Raw genomic sequence first — 15,560 nt, 5'->3', positions numbered from 1 at the left:
ACAAGCAGAGGAGGCCGGAGCATGTGGGTCACAACTGACCCGGTCTCTGTTGAGAGCCGGGCCTGGACAGTTGGCTGGGGGCTCAGGTGACAGACTTCAGCCAGCACGAGCCTGGGAGCGCCTGGCCGACTCGGCCCTCAAGAGGCAGCATCTTGGCACTCAGTGGCCACCACTCCCTCCAGCATCATCTCCAAACTGCTGTGGACCTAACTGGTTAGGCAGGAACTCCAACAGAGACAGAGGGTCTTAGGAGTATCTTCCTCCTCATGTCAGAATGCAGGTAGCCAGCTCTGGGGACCGGAGCTTTCAGACCTCAGGGTGAGGCCAGAGGACCTCCCTGGGAAAGCCCACAGGCGACCCCTCAGAGGCAGCAGGAGGGCCAGGACTACACCACCACACCTTCCCCAGTCCCAGTGGTGGGTGATCGAGGAGAGCCAGGCGGGAGGGCTGTGGAGTTGGCAGGGCTGGGTGGGGGTCAGGGATCACCTGGCCACTGTGGCCCGTGTCCCATCTGGCAGGGAAGCCCCCCCCCCCCACTTGCTGTGGGTGCAGCTCCATGCTCAGCCCCTTCATCCTGCCTTCTCACCTGCCAGGGCTGCCTGGGGCCCTCCCCCAGCAAAAGGGTGGGGCTTCCCCTGGGGCTTGCAGGGGCAGGAGGACAGGACTGCAGACCTCCTGTCCCCACCATGCCCCCGGCCCCCTTCCGATCCTCCTGTCACTGGACATCCCCTGAGCTTCCCCAGCACTGTTTCCCTTCCTTTGAGCAAGGAGGGCAGGGCTGAGGGTACCGCAGCACGGAGCTGGCCCAGTCTCTCTCGGGCAGGGTTGGGGTTCAGGACGCCCTGGTTGGGTCTACACGTTCCCCAGTGTGCTGTCCCCATGCACCCCCACATGCGGGCACATTGATGGCAGAACCAGAGCCCCGGGTTCCACACCCCAGCAACCGTGATGGGCACTGGCTGCAGCCGCACTGCGTCCCCCGCCCAGAACGGCCCGTCCTCACTCCTTGTGCTCTCAGGCAGGCTTTAGGCCCCAGGGGTGGGGCACAGAGGCCAGGGCTCTTGAGCAGAGTGGGAGGCTGCCCTCTTGCCTGAGCCCCCACCTGGCCTTCCTGAGGGGGGCCCAACCCTGCCCTGGGCCTCACTAGTCTTAGAGGCAGCTTCACCCATGCCCAGGGTGCCGGCAGGCAGCCCGAGGCTGGAGCGGTACCCACCGATGGCATCTCCTTGCTCCGACACCACGGAGGCCAAGTCCTTGATGATCTGATTCACGTCCAGCAAGTCGCTCTGTAGAAACAAGACGGAGCCATCAGGAACAGGGGCTGCGGGGCACAGACCAAGGGCATCAGAGACGGTGAGCCCTGAGCGAGGCACGGTGACACCCACAGACACAGAACCACACAGTGTCTGGCAACTAGCCGGTCTGCCCACTTCCTGTCAGAGAAGGAGCGACCAGGTCCAGAAGGTCCCAGGATGAGCCCCGGGTCACTGCAAGTCAGAGGCAGGGCAGGGACCTGAATGCTCAGTCTCCTGGCCAAACCCCAACCTCCCCAAGGACCCAGGGGCCTTCAGCTTCCCCACTGGATACAGAAGCACGGGGGCCTGGCCTGGGGATTTGTCATCTAGTTATAGGACAGTGTCCCCAACGCTGTCATGGAGCCCTGAGGGGACGAGGGCAGAGCACCCTGTCTGAACCCCTTGCTGGGCTACTCCTGAAGATATGCTGTCCCCATCGCCTGAGGGCTTCTTGCCAGGAGGTCCCAACTTCCTCTCCACGTGCACCAGCACGGAGCTCGGGCCAGCACACAGGTGCTGCTCAGAAGTCCCCACGGGGCGGGATGGACGGATGGAAGGGTGGTGGGTGGATAGACAGTGAAAGGATGGGTGGCTGGAGGATGGGTGGGAGGGTGGGGGTGGATGGATGAAGGGAGAGATGGTGAAAGGGTGGGTGGGGGGGTAGATGGATGGATGAATGCGTGGATGGTAGATGGGTGAGTGGACGGATAGACAGATCGTGAAACAGTGGATGGGTGGGTGCATGGGTGGATGCATGGATGGTAAAAGGATGGGGGGTGGAGGGCACCCTCTACCCCAGCATATCACACTGGCCTCTTGCGTCCTCCCTGCTGTCCAGCTTCATCCTACTCCTTGCTCCAGCACCGTGGCCACGATGATGACGAGGACGTCCCACACCACTCTCAGACCACACACCTGGGCCTGTACTGAGGGCAAGGCACACACCACCCCTCACACCAGGCACCAGCCACAACAAGGTCCTGACATCCACCTGACAGAGGAGGCAGTGGGGGCTCCCGAGGCCCCATGACCTCCCGGGCAGCTCAGAAAGGGGATGAGGTGGGATTCGCACTGGTGCCTGCTGACTAGGCGCTCCTTTCCTGCCTGCCACGCTGCAGAGGACAGCTCCTCTACTGGCCGGCAGCATGACCCGGGGCACACCTGGTCACTCATTGCCCCAGCAAAGCCAGCCCTCCTGCACAGGTGCCTGGCTGTGCCAACCCTCATGCAGTGCCTGGCACATGACTGGGCTGGAGCCCAGGCCAGGGGGCAGCACCTACATGCCTGCCGAGACAGGGAAGGGTGGCCGTGACCCCTGCCCAGCACCCCCACCCACTCCACAGCTCATTCGGAGCCAGGATTGATTTCCGCCAGATCATCTCACCCCACCGCAAAAATGTTACAAGGAAATTCATTTTCTTCTCCAGAGTGTTTTGGGAAATGAAGCAATTAGCATGATCTTAAACTGACACGTACCATCAACCGCAATTCAATTACTGGGCTTAAATACAGCACGAGGCGGGCGGCCGCTCCGTAGGAATCGGCCCACTGCCGGAAAGGTGGTGGGGAGTGTGGGGCCCGAGGGTCTCAGCTCCAGTTTGTGTGTGTGACGGGAACAGCAGCAGAGGGAAGGATGGGTGCTGGCTGGCCCTGGCCCTGTCACCACCACCTTTTCTAGGAGTGAGGTCACAGGCCCAGGAGGCTAAGCGTAGGTTCCACCTGAGATGGACATAGGTCGTAAGTCATGGCTCAGCCAGGCCTGGGACAGAGCAGCCCCACCTTCACAGGCTTCCCAGTGACTGACCCACCCCTGTCGGAGGCCAGGCACCAACCCTGCCACGCACCAGCTTTGACCACTGCCACTGAGCACAGCCAGGCCCGGTGTGCCCAAAGCCTTGGCTGCACGTGGACTCAGGGGCTCATGGGGCCTAACGGCTTCACAGGCAGCAACTCACTCACCTCCTCACACTGTGTGTGACGCACCAGTTATTACTCCACTTCACAGATAGGGAAACTGGGTCACAGACAGGGTTAGTGACTGGTCCAAGGACACACAGCTGGAAAATGTTGGGGCCAGCAACCAACACAAATTTAGGCAGACCCCAACACAGGTCACTACTCACCACCCAGGGATTGAAGCCTCCCTCCAGGATGGGGACCCAGGGCTCCTGGTCAGCACTCAGGGACGGCAGGCCTCTGTCTGGGACGTCCTGTGGTGAAGCCGGTGGGCTTAACATGTGTGAGCCAAGCAGGAGCAGCTCAGGGCCATGCTGGCACGGTGCTGCCATGTCCTGGGTGGGAGGCATGGCTCTGACCCCTGCCCAGCCTATGAGGACACTGCCTTGGCAAGCGAGGCCAAGGCAGGTAGGGGTGTGGCTGGGGAGGGGTGCGGCTGAGCGGGGCCTAGGACCTCCAGGCTGCCCGGGCTGTAAATCCCTGAGGCCTGGCCTTGCTATTCCAGCCCTGTCTCCGTGAACACATGGCTCCCGAACTGGACATTCCTTGCTTTCAGCAGTGGCAAATCCAGTAACCCGGGACAGCCTGGGCTGGGATGTGGTGTCCCCAAGTCACACAGAGTCCCTGGTGTGCTGACAGGGTACGGATGGCTCATGTTCCAGGTGTCAGGGAAAGCCCCCTTGGAGATGTGGAGGCCAAGATGATTTTCCAGCTCCCTGGGGACACTGGGAACACTCTCACCTTGGCCACTGAAGAGCTCACAGACTTTCTCCACCAGGGACTGGTTCCTCCTGGGCAGGATGTTTGTAGTCATCCCTGGCCCGATCACCTGCTGTCTGGTATGGCTTGGGGATGCCCTGCCCTGGTCCCCACCAAACACACGAGCAACGTGTGGGGATGACAGTACAACAGAGGAGCCGGGGGCGGCAGGCAGCACGCACCCTGGGCCGGGCCCCCGCTGTCTGACGTGAGCAGAGAGGCAGCAGGGAGCAGGGATCACAGTGCGCTGGGATACGCTGAGACATGGGAGCGTCTGTGCCATGGCCAGTGCAGCGGACACACAGAGACTCCCAGAGCCCTCGGTGAGGCGGGGAAACTACAAGCAGGCTGTGCCCGCTGGGAGGCGTGACCAAGACCTCAAGTATCAGGGCTTCCGACGCCCTAGCCACAGGAGACTTGGCCTCAGCTGTGCACAGAGGGACCGGCATTCCCTGACCTCTTGGAGGTGAACGCAAGCTTTTACATGAAGAATTCTCTTGCTCATTTTATGTGTCCCCCTTTCCAAGGTGCCTGGCACTCAACCTTTGCCCTGGACCTCCTCTCGGCGATGCATCAGCTGCTGGTGCGGAAGCCGTGCCGGCCCCACTCGCCCAGCTCAGACCCAGCATCCCTCCGAAGCGCTCATTGAAGAGTGAACATCGTTCATCTTGAACAAAAGGGGGAACCAAAGCTTGAACAAAAGCTCAGGCTCATTTTACTGGAGCTCTGGGCTCCTGGCAAGCAGCCATGGCTAAGAAATCCCGACTCTTGTGTTCTGGAAAACAGCTCACTGCAGAAAACCACCCTCCCCACAGGTCCAGGGCAGGGCCGGCCTGGTCCCATCCTGGGGTGCACTCCCTGTGTAGAACAGGCCTGACTTCAGGCAGGGGTGGTGAGCCTGGGGCCATGACCCCTCCTCCTGCACCACCTGGGCCCCACTACCCACCTCCTCCCGGCAACTGTGACAGGGACCTCCTGGAATGAACCAGGAGGGCTGCTCAGAGCATGGGCAGCCCCAGACCCCAGGGCCATCCTGGCTGTGCAGTCACTGGCCCACGGGCAGGATTGGGGCAAGGTGCACCCTTGCCCTCAAGACTGCCCCAGTGACCCTGGATACCAAAGAATGAGCCAGGCCTCTGCACAGGAGCTTCCATGGAAGGAGAGCAGGGAGGCCGAGGCATTTCCTGCCCTTGTGCCTCTTTCTCCAGATCACTCCAGGGCGCCGGGACTTCCTGGGGTTGTCTCTCCTTCATCTCAGCACCCAGTGCTGGTCTGCAGAATGGACTGAAGAATGAGGAGCTGAACATGATCCTATAGCTGCAGCAGAACTGGGACCTGGAGGTGAGCCTGTCGCTGACCCTACAATGCGCCCAGAGAGCGGGGCACTTTCAAGAGCACAGAGGGGAACATCTGGGGCAGGCGGCTGGCATGGACAGTGACTCTCTGGTCACTGTGTGGGCAGCTGGGCCCTGAGCACCCGGGCTGGCCCCAGCTCCAGGGGGAAGAGGCAGGCTGGTTCTGACCCCCAGGCACACCTGTAGGTTCACAATTCACCAGAGATCAGGATCCTGGCAGGGACCTGGGTGACAGCCACGTTTCAGGCAGAAGTCCAGCTCCGCACTCCTGGGGTAACAGAGATCAAGGTCAGGCCTGATGAGGTGGGGCCTGCACTGGGGCCCAGAAACGCTCCTGCCTGGGTGCTGGAGCTGCCCCTGGGCAGGCGGGAGGGCGGCAGGCGTGGAAGGGCGTGCCCTGGTGTGGGCAACCAGAGGGCAGGAGGATGCCAGGGGTCAAAGAAACGCCTGACCTGGTAAATGTGTAAGTCACATGACGACTACTTTGCTTCTAAAACTGGAACTCATTAAAAGCTTTCACAGAATTTTCTCTTCGTTTACTGGCACCGGGGAACAACCACCTTGCACAGGACATAAGAAAACGTGTGTGTGTGTGTGTGTGTGTGTGTGTTCCCTTCACTTTTAAGAATATAAAAAAAAAAAAAATACAACTGCATTTTTCTCTATCACACGATCTCTTCTTATAATTAGGATCTTGGCAACCGCCCACCTACCAAGACAAATGTTCCAGTTAATGGAATAGCCACACTTTACTTCTTTACTTATCTATTCACTTATTTATAGTTACACGTTAGCCAGGTGAATCACCTCCCTGCACCAGGCTGTGCACTGCTACACACAGGGCAGGGCTGCTGGGTCTGCCTGGAGCCTCAGAGCCTTCCTGGGCTGGCTCCTCATCCCATCCTCCGCCCTCCCAGGCCTGCCAGGTAGCCATGGCAACAGAGCAACTGGTGTACGCTGAGCTCTGCACCTGGGTCAGGTGATGCCACTGCTCAGGAGCTCCGGCAGGTGACGTGGGCCTGGTGAGGGGTGCCCAGGCCAGCGAGCAGAGCCTGCTGGGAGCTCCGTTGGCTGGAGCAGCGCCCAGCAGGCCCGCACACACGGGCAGTGGGCTGAGGACACATGCCCACCTCATCCACCTCACCGGGCCTGGGAGGCACAGCACTGCCAGCCACCCCCACAGCAGCACAGGCACCCCACCCCACTGGGGGTGGAGCTGCCGGCCCTGGGGCACTGGCCTTCACGGGCTTCCTCTTTCTGTACTGGGGCTCTGCTACTCCCTGTGGGTGACGCTGGTAACATCCCTTCATTATCATTCTCATCTGAGAAAGGCCAAGCGAGAGGTAGCTCTCGGAACATCGCAGTGAAGACAGACCCGTTCTAGAGTCGGGCAGCCTGGGCTCGAATCCCAGCTCTGCCACACACGAGCTGCGTGACCTGGGCCAAGTGACGGGGCTTCTCTAAGCCTCTGTTTCATCTTGGATAAAATCAGAACGTAGGAGTGCTCACTCTCGCAGAGCTTTGCTGTGGGCTGATGAGAAGATGTATATAAATAATGGCACCAGAGCCCTTCTATTAAAACACAAATCTTCCATGGAGTCCCCATACAGAAACTTATTTATAAGCCCACCCACCCGTGCCTCCATCCCTCCCCCTCCCTCCTCCCACTCACCCCCCCACTCCCCACCCCTCCGTCCCCTCACCCGTCCATCCATCTATTCCTTCCACTCACCTACCCACTCACCCATCCCCCCTCCCTCTATCCCCCCATCCCTCCACCCACCCACTCCTCCTTTCCTCCATCCCTCCAGCCTCCATTTGTTCATTCAACAAGCACTCACTGGGAGCCCACATAGTGTCAGGCATTTTTTGAGGTGCTGGAAAGACAGAAATGACTAGAACAGACAAAATCCCCACCTCCGTGAGGCTTACATTCTAGCGGAGGGAGATAAACAATAAATAACAAGATAGTTAAACAGGATGTTAAAGCATAGGAGGGATAAAATGTTTGATGGATAACATTTGCATCCAAACCCACAGGAAAGGGAGCAAGCAGCTTGGCTGTCTGGGGAGCATGGCTCCAGGCTGAGGGGCCACAGGTACAAAGGAGCAGGGGCATGCCATGTGTGAGGCCTGCCGGGAGAGCTGTGAGTGCGCTGGGCAGCATGCAGGGGCAGAGAGAGGGCACTCAATGCCAAGGTCATTGGGAGTGCGGCAGGCTGCCTCTCCCAAAGGCGGCTACACCAACGCATCCTCAACCCACATGCTCTTCCTACAAAGTGACACTGACATGTCTCCCCCAGGAGGTGGGGATGCTGGTCCCCACCTCTTTGGCCTGGACCCACAGAATGTGGTGGAATTGATACTTCACGATTCTCCAGGCTAAACCACAAAATGTCAGGATCCTGGCCTCGGGGACGCAGCCCCCACATTGTGAGGAAGCCAGGCCACAGCGAGGGGCCACGTGTGGAGCTCTGGCCAAGAGCCCCAGGTCTGGTGTCAGCCAACAGTCAGCATTAACCTGAGATGCAGGAGTGAGCGAGCCTCCCTGTGATTCCACCCTCAGCTTTCCAGGCTTCATGGAGCAGAGGAAGCCATCTTGGCTTTGCCCTGTTGGAATTTCTGACCCACAGAATCCATGAGTGCAAGACCTGGTGTGCACCCCTAAATTTCAAGGTAAACTGTTATGTGACCACAGCAATCAGGGAAACAGATTATACAAGGTCCTGATGGTAGTTTTAAAACATGGCCTTGGAGTCTTTGACACTCCTGCCATTGGTGGTGGGATGTATGTCCTCTCCCTCTTGCACCTGGGCAGGTTTGACTGCTATAACCAACAAAGTACAACGGAAGTGACATTGTGTCCCTCTGAGGCTGCACCACAGAAGTCCACGTGGCCTCTCCTTGCTGGCTACCCCTGGAGCACTGTGCAGCTGTATCAGGAGCCTGAGCACCCAAAGGTGGCCATGTTCGGAGGAAGCCCAAGCTATGAGAAGGGTCCACATGGAGACAATCCAATCAACAGCCCCACCTGAGCCCAGACTGTGAGCCATCTCAGCCCAGGTACCTCTCCAGATGACTCCAACTATTCAAGTCACTCTCAGCCACTCAGACTTTCCAACAGGGGCCGCTGACACCATGGAGCAGAGATGAGCCATCCCCACTGAGTCCTGTCCAAAGTCCTGGTGTGAAAATCAATGAGCACTATAGCATGGTGGCTGTTGAATGCCACTGAGTTTACAAGTGATCTGTTACGCTGCAAGAGGTAACCTGACCAGCCCTGGGGCCCCTGCAAGGGCTCTGGCTTTCGTTGGCTTGCGGGGGGAGCTATAGCAAAGCTTTGAGCAGAAGCGTGACGTGATCTGACTCCCATCTCACAGCCTCACTCTGGACATGGTGCCAAGAGGAGGCAAGAGGTGGAGCATGAAGATCAACCAGGAGGCTGACGCAACACCCAGGTGAGAAGTGACGAGGGGTGGTGGGGGTGGTCCGCTTCTGGAAACTCAAACGGGATCTGCTGACAGATGGGACGTGGGTATGAGTGAGGAAGAGGGGAAGTCAAGGGAAGTCAAGGGCACTCGAGGGTTTTGGCCCGAGCCAGAGAGGGAGCTGTGATGAGAACTGCTTGGGAGTGGGGAGCTCCATTCTGACCCTCCAGGCAGGCATGCCCCAGTGTCCAGCAGGCAGGTGGACACCCAAGCTTGGCATCCAGGAGAGGTCAGGCTGCAGGTGGACACCTGGGAAGTATCTGCAGGATTTAAGACATGAGGCCACCCGAGACCACCAGGGCGTGAGAGGAGAGGGGGCCTGTGTCATCAGGGAGGAGGGCGGAGGAAAGCCTGCGCCTGGAGGAGGAGGGCTGGCTGGCTCTGTCAGAGGCTGCGGACGGATCCGTGGGGAGGACGAGAGGACAAGGAGGAGCCTGAGAACCAGCTGGCCGAGGCCAGTGAGACATCCTTGTGAACACGGGGTTGACTGCACTGTGCTTGCTGACAAGCACAATCAGGACAGAGGGAGAGGCGGGGTGGGGGCAGAGGGGCGTGTGGAGGCTGCGGAGCCCATCCTGGGGCAGGGCAAGGCCGGGAGCCAGGGAGCCCAGGGCAGGCTGTGGGTGGGAGTGAGTCACCACAGCATCTGGGGAGAAGGTGGCACAGGCCCTGGTGCCTCTGGCCCTCCCTTCTAAGGGCTTCTGTTTCTCGGAGGAAGGAGCAGGGCCACAGTCTGGGTCACCAGTCGGGGACAAGCAGGGGTAAGAGGAGAGCAGACGTGACATAGACCGGGAAGGCTGCCTGGGCCTCAGGACCCCACATGACCCCAAAGCACCCTGAGCACCAATGCCCAGTCCTGGCAGCACCAGGCCCACCAAGCGCCCTTCCGAGTCCTGGAGAGCAGCTTCCCACCCCCAGCCCAGACCCACTGGGGTGGAACATACATTTTCACCAGGCGCCCAGCCAGAGTGCAGACCCACCGCCCTGGACACTACGGCAGCACAACCCTCACCCAGGGGGTCTTCGCTGAGTGGCAAGGGCCCACCCGGCCCCAGGCTCCGCACACAGGGATACAAGCGGAGCCCTGCCCAGACCACAGCACTCCCCGATTTCCCCAAGAAGCCTCAGGGCCCCATGTTAAGAAGCCCCGAGGCCCCTAGCACCTCCTAGGCTGGAGTGCTCTTCTTCCTCAGGAGCGCCCAAGCAAACGCAAACACCTCCCTGGAAGACCACACCTCAGGCCATTAGCAGCACTCGCACCTGCTCTCAGCTTGGGCTCAGCGAGCGCCAAGACCTCGGTGGCAGCAGCTGCGGGCTGGCACCCTGGTCAGCAGCATGCACCAGTCCCGGGCTGCTCACCTGCTTCAGAGGAAGAGGGGCTGGCAGGGTCTGGGGGCGGGGGGTGGAGGCAGGAGACTCCCCGGTGGGGTGGGAGGTGGGTGTGGGACTCAAGGATAGCCATGGTCCCCCCATGCCCATGGGATCCTCTCAGCTAAGAGCTCTTGCCAAGCAGTCAAACTCCACTGCAGCATTTCATCCCTTCTGGCTGACAAATGTCTTTCACGCTCATGGAATCCTTTCAACAGCTCAAGAGGTTGGTGCTCACTGTGCCCATTTTACAGATAAACAAACTGAGGCTTGGAGAAGAGACCTGCTCAGGGTTACAAGGCCCAGCACTGGTGTGGCTGGACCTGGGACCCTGGACCAGACTCCTACTTCCCCTCCTTGGCTAGGAGATGCCTGAGGCCTGAAAGGTCCCCTCCCCAGGGGACAAAGAAGCTTCCTACAGAGTCAGCTGTCATCTCTCCCAGGCCCTGGCATGGTCCAGCCCATGGGCCTAGAGCAAGGACTGCAGACCTCACCCAGACAGCTCTGGTGGTAGCAGATCAGGGGTCAACCCCTGGTGACTGGGTCCTGTCAGCATCCAGATGCCACCTGTTGGCTCTGGCCTGCCTGTCTGTCCACACACCTGGAGAACACATTTCAGTCCTACGGGGGGCCCTCAGCAGGCAGGGAGTGGAGCCGGGGACAGGGGAGAAGGGGCCGCACTGGCCCAGTGCTGGGCTTCCCCTTGGCCCCCCTATTCTCAGCCAAGTAAGCAAAGGTGGTCTAGGGCCCGCCTCGGGGGACAGGGACAGGGGAAGCCCATGTGGGGGCAACAAGGACAGGGAGCAATTAACCCCAGGGCCAGAAGGGAGGACTGAACCACCCCAGGGGCTGGAGGGGGCTGGGGCCCCACAGGGGGACCAGAGGGGAAGCGGGGATGACGAAGGGCACCTCGGGTGAGGAGCAAAGCAGAGGGGGGCCACAAGCCCCTGTAGGGATGAACCAGGATCACCCCATTAATACCTGGGGTGAAAGCGAGGACCCAAATGCCATGCTGAGGGCAGTCCCATGTCGCGCCCGCACCCACAGGGGGTACCGGGACTTCCAGTTTGCAGACCACGATGCGCACGCCCACGGTCTTGTGGTCTTTCCATTTCTGACCATCCGTGTGACTAGGAACCCAGGGCCCAGAGAGGGTCATGGGAGGAACTGTGAGAGGGTGCTGGCCAGGAGCTGGGACATGGCTCTGGCCCAGGATCACTGCAGCCTGCTGGTGGCCTTGCTGTGTGGCCGCAGGGCCTCTGCTTCCCCTCAGAGTCCCATAGGCTCGGCTTTAGAGGGTGGAGACGGCCGTGCCCAGCACCAGCTCCCTCCTGGCGAATTCAGGGTCTGCACTGCCACAGAACACTCTGACGGGCTTGGCTGGATGGACAGACTGCTGAGGGGCAGCAGACAGCCCTGGGGACAGAGCTGCCCGCCATGGGGGCAGACAGCGGCTCCTGGACCTGACCTAATTGAGCACTCAGACGCCTCCTCACCCACACCCAGTGTCGTGCTGCTGCTCAAACACAATTAAAGCTCACGTGCCCAGTGGTGCAGTGGGAACAGCTCTGGCGCTGTGAGAAGACAGAGCCACTGGCCAGTAGGCTGCTGGCGGCCAGCACCTGCCTCAGTGGCACCTGGACACCCAACACCCAGAGTCCTCGGAGGCTTGGGGCTTCTACCTAGGACCACACCAGGGAGGCAACCCTAAGCTGAGAGGCCACAGACAGGCTACCTCGGCTCACGGGCAGGGACAAGGAGCCCCAGAGAGGGGAACAAGCACACAGCTAGAGGTGGGCAGTGCCCCAGGACCCCCAAGCCACCTCCCCTCTGAGGAACCTACCGGCAGATCTGGTTCCCACATGTGCCTGGCATGGACCCCTGACAGACCCTGCCTGGGAGATGGCAGATGGCCCCAAGTCCTAGGTTCAAATGCCAGGGCTGCCAGGCACTGTGCCCTCCAGAGCCGGATGGCACCGGGTCAGGGGTCAGACTGCCTGGGTTCCAGCTACATGGAATCCCTCACCAGGAGGTGGATGGCAACATCCTCCTGGAAGGGAGCTTGTACTGGGGCAACACTCGATTCCCGTTCACGCTCGCGTGGCCACTCTGCCCCTAACCTACCCCTGCTTAGCTGGCTGGAAGGAGCCTGTCCAGGCAGAGTCCCAGCACCATGGACAGGGCCGGCTGGCCGGCTCTCAAGCTCCACCTGCGCTGGGGTAGCCTCGCTTTTGGCCTGGGGTTACTTCTAGCGTTTGCTCAACTCCATCCTTGTACACGAAATACAAAGGGAGACGCCCAGTGCAAGCTATTAATGGTACAGGGAAACGCATGCACTCCGGCTAGGCTGTCCATGCCCAGACCGGGGGCTGAGACGGTCCAGCGCTGGCCCAGCCTCCCTGAACCTCCAGCCCTCCCCAGCCCCTCCCCACACACCCCACAGCAGCTCTGAGGGATGCTTCTTCTAGAGGCACCGCACACTTTGGCTCACCAAGTCCTTACACAGCCCCATGGGAGAAGTCCCCACACTCTCCCTTTCACAGGAGAGGAAACCAAGGCCCAGGGAAGGCTGGGACTGGCCAGGCTCAGGACAGGGGACAGAGAGACCAGGACCTGGGGCAGCTGCCTCGTGATCAGCCCAGGCCTGTGGGGCTGAGCTGGGCTGGGTCACCCTCTTCCCTCCCTCAGGGCCAAACAGCGCAACAAGGGGACGGAACCAGCAGGGTTGGAGAGACACTGTCTGTGGAGCCTTCCAGGCCAGGGCTCAGGCCATAGGCACAAGGGCCTGGCATGGGGGTTAGGCAGGGACACACTGCAAAGGCCTCCTATGGCCAGCACCACACCAGGCACAGCTAAAGTCTGGCCCGCAGGGGCGGGGGGCTCCAGGGGCGTCACTACCACGGACAGTGACATAACTGAAAAGTGGGCCAGAGACTGGGCAAGCAGGCAAAGACCCTCCTATACTGTGGGCTGAGGGTCAACAGAGGACCGTGGGGGACAGGTGCAGAGTTCAGAGCCCCTTGCCCGTGGGGGCCAAGTCAATCCTGGAGGCGCAGCCAGAGGGCAGGATGGGCCACTATCATGGGGTTCTGCATCCTGTGGAGGGGGCAGTCAGCCAGCTTCACGCATTCACTCAACAGGTATCTGCCGAGCAGACTACCACGGGCCCTGGGGAGCAGCCTGACGCTGGGCAGGGGGGTCCCTGCTCACAGAAAGCTGTATTCTCATGGGACTGACAGGTGACAATAGCATGGCAAGCAAGCAGGCTGAGCAGAGACTCCAGGGTGTGAGGGGGAGGGCCTCCCCAGGAGGGCACACCTGAGCCCACATCTGAAGGCCGGTAGAAACTGCAGTGCCAAAATCTGGGATGTTCTCAGGGGTCACACAAGCCAGCAGAGGGGAGATCAGGGGCTGGGTCTGGGGTTGGACACAGTCATCGCAGAGCCCCCAGGGGCAGTACACCCTCACTCAGAATCTAACTGGACCAGGTCCAGGTGGCCCACAGAGCTGACACCAGTGCCCAGTATCACTGGGGAGGCCTTAGCCCCCGTGACCTCCACTGTCCCCTGCCCATCCACTCCCTGGCGCCTCTGGAGTAAGCCATGGGGCCCTCTCAGGTTTCCTGACAGGCTATCACCTCCCTTGGGCCTGGGGACTCTGCTTACTGCCACACAGGCTGTCTGAGCCTCCCTCGACCTGCCAATTTCACAGATGAAACTACCGAGGCAAGCAGCAGGCTCAAGGTCCCCCAGCTGGTCAGCGGAGACTCGGGCCTAAAGCTGGGACTCTGCATCCCAAGTCTGCCCTTTGTTTCATACATTGGATGATTCTGGGGAGGAGGAGGAAGAAGGAAAGGGACACTCAGTGGGGCCACCAACCCCAGGACAGAACCCACTAACTCACCTCCACCTCTCAACGTGGCATCTACCCACGAGCACACATGGAGGCCAAAAAGCGAGAAGGAAAGACAGGCATGCAGGAATCCGATGCGGCACCAACCTGCTGTTGTGACAGCAATTCCCCTCCCTGGGCCTCAGTTTCCCCATCTGTCCACACTCTAGCACCTACCAAATAAGGTTAGTCCTAAAAAGCAAACCACAATGTGGGCTCACTTGGACCCAGTCTCACCTCGGTGACTTCTGAACATGTAAAATCACGCACACTCCCAAGCCCCAGGGGGTTGGGGGGACGGTGGGGGTGGGAGGAAGAGCCGCTGGAGTCTGCGGGAGAGGCTGTGGCCGGCCAGGTGTGAAGCCCCACGCAGTCCTCCTGAGGCTGCTTCCCCAGTCCCCCACCAAAACATCATCACCGCCCCCCCACAGGCCTTTGTGGTGCTGGGCAGACACCCCCAGAGTGACCCAGCCATGGAGCCTGGGGACACCTGAGCCTCTGCTGCTGCCGCCCAGTCTCGTGGCTCCCTCCCGCTGATTGAGTCTGACTGCTGCCACTAGGACCTGCTTTGAGCCTGGGGGGAGGCTTTTTAAAGGCCAATGGTGATTTTGTGGTTTTCAAAGACCAAAGGGGGTGAGTGGCGCAGGGAGAGGAGGTGCTCGCTGCAGACGCCTCCAAGAAGGCCGACCCCACCCCATCAACCCCTGTCCGACACCTGCCGTCTGCTGGCACGAGACTCTACGTCTTCTGTACTGCCCCCACGCTGCAGATGAGGAAACTGAGGCTGGGCAGGCCAGGATGGCCATGGGTCCTGCTCACTCGGCCCCTCTGCAAACCTCAGCAGAGCGCTGAGCTGTGAGAAGCCCTGAGGGCCAGAGACAAAGCCTCGATCCCACCCGCCTGGGTCTCTGATCTGGGCGTAGGCCCAGCCCCTTGACTGGATCCAGTCCAGCCCTGCATGAACCCAGCTCCTCCCCCTGCCCTGATCCAGGCTGGACAATGGTAGCAGCCTCCACGTGGGGTCCCTCCCTCCCGGTAAAGGCCACTGCTCTGCCCATATTCACCACACGAGAACCAGAGAGCAGCGCCCTGGAGCCTGGTCTGCCCAAGCCTCCAGCCTCCAAACCCCATCCCAGGCGCTACCACACAGCACAAGCTCCACATCTGGCACCAAGACAGCCACCAGGAGGCTGTCCAAGGCACGGGCAGCCCTCAGGCCTCGTGAGGCCCCAGAAGCAGGGCTTGCAGGCTCAGGACAGGGAGAAGCCAGCTCCCAAGTAAAGATGCGATGCCAGAATCCTGGGACACACCCTGCTGCTTCTCCTGGGTTGGCTGCCAGGAAGCTCAGAGGTGAGCCAGCCCCACTGTTCAGGGGTGCAGCCCTCAGCCCCGCCTGCCCATGCCCTGGCCCTGCCCTCCTCATCTGGGAGTCTGATCCCTTTGGTAGT

At 60.5% G+C, this 15,560-nt stretch overlaps 1 protein-coding gene across 2 annotated transcripts in view; it reads right to left on the bottom strand.

Annotated features, from left to right (window-relative positions):
- TSNARE1 (t-SNARE domain containing 1) overlaps positions 1-15,560 on the bottom strand; it is a 115,919-nt gene that overhangs the window by 45,819 nt on the left and 54,540 nt on the right. For both annotated transcript variants that reach the window (XM_069465939.1, XM_069465938.1), the window contains exon 10: positions 1,214-1,286. In XM_069465939.1, the coding sequence (XP_069322040.1) occupies positions 1,214-1,286 (73 nt within the window). The remainder of the gene's footprint in view (positions 1-1,213; positions 1,287-15,560) is intronic.

This window comes from Eulemur rufifrons, chromosome 3 (genome assembly GCF_041146395.1).
Source record: "Eulemur rufifrons isolate Redbay chromosome 3, OSU_ERuf_1, whole genome shotgun sequence".
Classification (NCBI taxonomy): Eukaryota; Metazoa; Chordata; class Mammalia; order Primates; family Lemuridae; genus Eulemur; species Eulemur rufifrons.
The sequence above is the reverse complement of the archived record's forward strand: the minus strand, read 5'-3'. Positions and strand labels throughout refer to the sequence as shown.